Source organism: Eriocheir sinensis, chromosome 41 (genome assembly GCF_024679095.1).
Source record: "Eriocheir sinensis breed Jianghai 21 chromosome 41, ASM2467909v1, whole genome shotgun sequence".
NCBI classification, from domain to species: Eukaryota; Metazoa; Arthropoda; class Malacostraca; order Decapoda; family Varunidae; genus Eriocheir; species Eriocheir sinensis.
This window is the reverse complement of record NC_066549.1, coordinates 11,030,802-11,037,495: the sequence shown is the minus strand read 5'-3', so window position 1 is coordinate 11,037,495 and position 6,694 is coordinate 11,030,802. Positions and strand designations below refer to the sequence as shown.

General features: G+C 44.0%; 1 protein-coding gene across 1 annotated transcript in view; it reads right to left on the bottom strand.

Annotated features, from left to right (window-relative positions):
* Positions 1-5,349: 5,349 nt before the first annotated feature.
* LOC127009647 (paired box protein Pax-2-like) overlaps positions 5,350-6,694 on the bottom strand; it is a 14,938-nt gene continuing 13,593 nt past the window's right edge. Inside the window, exon 5 of the mRNA XM_050882900.1 lies at positions 5,350-6,694. This exon is cut by the window's right edge and continues 158 nt beyond it. Coding sequence (XP_050738857.1) covers positions 6,500-6,694 — 195 coding nt within the window. The 3' untranslated portion in view covers positions 5,350-6,499.

The following is a 6,694-nucleotide window of genomic DNA, read 5'->3' as shown; positions in this document are numbered from 1 at the left end:
TATTTGCACGAGTTAATGAAAACTTTTGCTGCAAAGAAATACTAGCAATTATTTGTTTTACTTCATGAAGCAACGGTAAATAGCGGTAATTTTTTCACCATAATGTGTCCATTTTGTTTTCTGAGGTGGCAAGAGGCGCTTTCCATGGAACTAAGGGCTTGGTGACTTGGAGATCAGGATGTGTCGAAAACTTGCAGCGGCTGGAGATCAGGATGTGTCGAAAACTTGCAGCGGCTGGGAAATAGTGCCACAGCGAGGGTGAACATCCTTCGCCTGGTATTGTTACTGTTAAGAATGATGTTTTCTATGCCCTTTCTGCATGGCCTCAACTCTCAGAAGGCTTATGGACCTGATGGAGTGCTTCTATTGTCCTTAAAAACTGTGCCTCCGTGCTGACACCTTGCGTGGTCAACCTCTCACGCCTCTTCCTGCCAACATCTACCTTTCCTTCCTGCTGGAAGTACGCCTTCATACAGCCTGTGCCTAAGAAGGGTGACCGTTCCAATCCCTCAAACTACCGCCCTATAGCTTTACTTTCCTGTCTATCAAAAGCATCTTTCCACTTCTGACCTTTTATTTGATCGCCAGTATGAGTTCCGCAGGGGGCGTTCTACTGGCGATCTTCTTGCTCTCTTAACTAACTCTTGCATGGTCATTTTCTCTTAACCGTTTCGGTGAAACTTTCTCTGTTGCGCTAGACATATCGAAAGCTTTCGATAGAGTCTGGCACAACTCTTTGCTTTTTAAACTGCCCTCTTTATGATTCTACCCTTCTCTTTGTTCCTTTATCTCCAGTTTCTTTTCCGCCCGTTCCATCTCTGCTGTAGTAGACGGTCACTGTGCTTCCCCTAAACCTATCAACAGTGGGGTTCCACAGGTCTCTGTCCTATCACCCACTTTCTTCCTGTTATTCACCAATGATCTTCTTTCCATAACAAACTGTCTTATCTACTCATACGCTGACGACTCCACTCTGCATTATTCAACTTCTTTCAACAGAAGACCCTCTCAACAGGAATTACAAGACTCCAGACTGGAGGCTGCAGAACGCTTAACCTCAGACCTTGCCATCATTTCCGATTGGGGTAAAAGGAACCATGTGTCCTTCAATGCCTCAAAAACCCAATTTCTCCACCTATCAACCCGACACAATCTTCCAAAAACCTATCCCCTATTCTTCGACAACACTCAACTGTCACCTTCTTCAACACTAAACATCTTCGGTCTATCCTTAACTCAAAATATTAACTGGAAACTTCACATTTCTCACTATATCAGCTTCCTCGAAGTTGGGAGTTCTGTATCGTCTCCGCCAGTTCTTCTCCCCCGCACAGTTGCTAACCATATACAGGGGCCTTGTCCGCCCTCGTATGGAGTATGCATCTCACACAGCTCTCTTGGACAGAGTGGAGTCTAAGGTTCTTCGTCTCATCAGCTCTCTTCCTCTTTCTGAAAGTCTTCTACCTCTTAAATTCCGCCGCCATGTTGCCTCTCCTATCTTCAATCGATATGTTCACGCTGACTGCTCTTCTGAACTTGCTAACTGCATGCCTCCCCCCTCCCGCGGCCACAACTTTCTACTCAAGTTCATCCCATTACTGTCCAAATCCCTTACGCACGAGTTAACCAGGATCTTCACTCTTTCATCCCTCACGCTGGTAAACTCTGGAACAATCTTCCATCATCTGTATTTCCTCCTGCCTATTAATTTGAGCTCTTTCAAGAGGAGGGTATCAGGACACCTCTCCTCCTGAAAGTGACCTATCTTTCGGCCACTCCTCTTAATTATTTTATAAAAGCAGTGAGTAGCGGGATTCTTTTCATCATTGTTTCCTTTTTTTTGCCCTCGAGCAGTTTCCTCTGCTGTAAAAAAAAAAAAAATGCTTAGTGTTCTATGTTGGAGGAAGTGAAGGAGAGTAGAAAAGGAGATTTATAACGCCATTGTCCTCTAGGGGCATTGACCTAATTCCCTCCCTCTCCCTTTTAGACTTTCGCACCCTTCCTCTCCCGTCTCCTATCATCCTCTTTCTCCCCATCATCTCCCCTCACTATTAGGGACTCACGCGACCATTTTGCTCCACCCGGCCCAGCCACGGCCGCCACGCTCACCCCCGCCCGCCACGCCGCGTCCTCACACCTGCACGCCATTACCTCACGGAGACAGAAAAGAATATATATATATATATATATATATATATATATATATATATATATATATATATATATATATATATATATATATATATACACACACACACACACACACAGGAACACGTACTAAAAAAAATAGCTTATTCACTGAGACACCCTCCTCTTCCTAACTAGGTAGTTTAAGGTGAAGAGACAGAATGATACTGTGTGTTTACGTCGCCATGGCAACGCAGGTGTTTGTGAACGTTCGGGGGGGGAGGGGGAGGCACGGGGTGGCGTGTCTGGTGGGTGCTCGAGGCAGAGTGACGTGCCCCGGCGGGTGACGTGGGAGCAGGTGCTGCATACACATCTGATAGCGAAGCCGACGTGATAACGGACGACACATACACACACACGTACATACACACGTGGAGAGATATACATGAATTGCACATGCTTGAGGTGTGATGAGGCAGAGCAGCACGAGTGGTTCCCGTTCCTGTGAGGGTTTGTAATTGCCTTTGCTGTTTCTTATGCACGTGTTATCACTGTCATTATCTGAGCCCGACGTGCCGACGCCCTGGTGTTACGTGCGTTCCTCTGTGGCAGAAACTTTCTCAGAAGCGGGAACATGACTGTGTGACTTGCCGCTGGAGTCTTTATTTCTTTATCATTCATTCTTATTGTATTATTATTCAGGTAAATTTCCTTGTGTCGTCGATTACAGTGACGTTTTTTTACTGAAACTATTGCTGTCTAGTATATATGCTGTTATTCATCATTGCTATGTTTACACATACCTGGATATTTATGTCATATTCTTTGGTCCATTATTAGATATTTATAAAAAAAAAATCACATCCAAAATCATTTAGCATACAAGCACTGGCCATCCTAATTGCTTTATTAGTAAAATAACTTGTCGTTCATGGATGCAGCTCAGAACTTGTACGTACATTACCGAAATATTTTGACCCGAAAGCTCATCAGTTATCATTTTGTTTATCGTGGATCCTGCGAGGGTCTGCCACGGAAACATCCAGGCACCAGGCAGAAGTCCCGTGCCGTCCGTCATGTCACAACGCTGATGATGCGCCGCCGAGCACACCTGGCGGATCCCTATACACGACAGGCGCTCACGTGTGTGTGTGTGTGTGTGTGTGTGCGAGGATGTGGTACTCTACAGACGGAACGTGTATTATACCATTGTCCACTAACGCAACATATTAGACACGTATACTATTTTAAATCCTTGAATACAATTACGATATTTTCAGATGACTTAACTCCCAGTATGACAGGTGAGGAGATTCATATTTGCCAATTTATCTGTGAATGAAAAAGGCTCCCCTGTGTCCTGAAGGTTCAGTATAGAATATTTAGTTTGATACATTCATTTTACTTTGGACTGCTGGTATATAAAGAAATTATAATTATTCTAATGTCTGTAAAAATATTATGTATATATTTATTATGATATATTTGAACACAATGGTAAATAAACTGTATCTAACTGTGTCTATCTACATGCCTGTGTGTGTGTGTGTGTGTGTGTGTGTGTGTGTGTGTGTGTGTCAGGTGTCCGGCAACACGCTCGGGGGAATGACTTTACTCGATTCTTGCTACTCACACACACACACACACACACACACACAGTGGTGACAATGTGCTCCGCGTCACGCCCGCTTGGAGCCGACCGGAAGGAGGAACAAAAGGACAGAGTGAAAAATAATAACTCAGTCTTTACACGCCTCATGAACATCCGCCTTTCCTGATATTAACCGGAAGTGTCGTGTATTTGCATGGCGCTCTACGTTTACTATTACTACCACCACCACCACCACCACTACTATTACTACTATTCTTCTGTTTTTGTTTCTTCCTCTCCTTATCGCTATTGCCCTCCTATTCTTTTTAATGTTTTCTGTCCTTCGATATTATCCTTCCTGCGCGCGATGCCAGCTGATGCTCGCACACGTGTTGTGGTGCAAACATAATCATCAGAACCAAATGTGTACTTGCTCCACGCAGCTGTGCGGTGTGAAAACTACTTGTCTGTTACAATAAGCTTTTTTTTTTTTCTCTTTATCTTTATATTTTTCCGTCTGTATTTTTGTGTTTGTTTTTGTGCGTGGGATGGGGGGGGGGGGGTTGTGTGTGTGTGTGTGTGTGTGTGTGTGTGTGTGTGTAAAGAGAGAGAGAGAGAGAGAGAGAGAGAGAGAGAGAGAGAGAGAGAGAGAGAGAGAGAGAGAGAAGCACACACACACACACACACACACACACACACACACACACGCGCGCGCGCGCAGCTTAGATCGACAACAATCTCTTCCACTGCCCTAACGGAAGAGTCATCTGTTCACTGCCTCATGTCTGTTATACTTGGTTGTGTCATTGTACGTTGTGTGTTGTCTGTGTTGATTGTCATTTTGGCAGCACAGTGCGACTCGTGTACCTAGTGAGTGCTCGAGGTGATGGTGTAGGATGATGAGCAAGCGAACGAGGAAGGCGGCACTTGTATGTCACCTGTGTTGGCTGAATGATTACTCTGTGGCAGGTGATTGGCTGGGGCAGGCCAGGCAAGTGTTTTGTAGTGAGGCAGCGGGTGTGGCTGTGCTAGAGTACTTGCCGGCAGTCAGACACCTGATGTTATCGTGGTGCTGTTATCTGCTCCACGCATCTGCACGCCACGCTACACCTGGGCGTGTTGCGGACTGGCTGGGAGGAAGGCGGGGGGCGGGGAGGGGTGCTTGGGGGATAGGGGGCGTGAATTTGGGAATGTATATATATATATATATATATATATATATATATATTGATTAGGATATATATATATATATATATATATATATATATATATATATATATATATATATATATATATATATATATATATATATATATATATATATATATATATATATATATATATATATATATATATATATATATATATATATATATATATATATATATATATATATATATATATATATATATATATATATATATATATATATATATATATATATATATATATATATATATATATATATATATATATATATATATATATATATATATATATATATATATATATATATATATATATATATATATATATATATATATATATATATATATATATATATATACATACATACATACATACCTTGAGGTTCACAGGCAGAGAAGGTAAACAAAACGAGAATGTGATTGATGTTTTATATTTTTTTCAATTATATTTTAAATTAAGACGGGCTAAAAGGGACAATGGTTGGCACTCGTATAATGTACAGACAAATTGCAGTGAACTGGATCTCCATACGGTCACCGAGCACTCAACTCTTGGCCAAGTGTCGTTCAGGTGGACCGATGACTATGTGGACAGTCCTTGTCAGTCTTCGACATGAGGGTATCCAGTCCTGTAAGTCTCCCTTTCTTTTTTATTGTGATTGTCTTCAGGCGCTTCTCAACAATCATAGGGGTTAATTCCTGTCAAAAGAAGCACAAGAGAACGTTCAAGTATCGCTTTGTGTTTGACTGCCTTCTGGATGACTCTGGGCACAGGAAAAGCGAGCCGCGACGAGCCCACGCAATACCCGTAGCGGCGCCTCGCAAGTTTCTTGAGTCAGGGAAAGCAAGCGTACACAGGATGAGAGTTCAACTGGATTTTTTCCAAGCTCATTTGTCTGTGAGATGTGTGCGTGACTACCCAGCGTCACGGCAGGGCAGGGCACCGGGGCGCGCGATTATAGGTATCGGTATGAAAATTGTCGATTTGTTTAGAGAACCGGCCCTGCCTGTACAAGAACAAACTGTAGCCTTGAACACTGTATTGTTACCGATTGTTATGCTACAATATCATCTCCATAATTTATCTCTAAGAATCCGTATTGAGTGTTTCCTTCAGCTGGATCTTGAATCTAAAGATTGGACGGACGCGACGCACGCACACGGCGGCGGCGACATAAACAAAGTCGTGTCACTGCCCGGCCGCGGTGGTCTGCCCTGCTGACTCCTGCAGCACTTGGCCTCCTGCCGTGTGTGTGTGTGTGTGTGTGTGTGTGTGTGTGTGTGTGTGTGTGTGTGTGTTCAAATGTTTTTTCTACTTTTACTTTTCACCGTGCTCATGAAAATATGTATTTTCCAGTAGAATATACGCAGCACTTTTCACATTGTTAAGTCAAAAGTCTTGCTTTTTGCCTTTGATACTCTGTGGCAGCTTACAGTCACGGCAGCAGCGAGTCACTGTCACATGCTCGGAGGGCCACGAGGGCGCTGCCTTGAACGCCGAAAGATGTGATGCAGAGACTGCGTTGTCGAGGGAGTGTACCACGGTGGTGCACCGCAGCGGGGCATGGGAGTCCTATCGAGTAAGGTTGTGCAGCCAAGGGTGGTAGCGAGGGTAGCGCCATCCCGGCACTGCTCGCGCCACCAGGGGTCCAGCTTCGTGGGCGGCGGCAGCGTGGGCGGGGTTTGTGGTGGTGGGCTGTGCCGGGCTGCTCGCTGAGTGACCCTGATGGACGGAGGTGGGTGGCGGTGACGATAGCAGACGAGACTC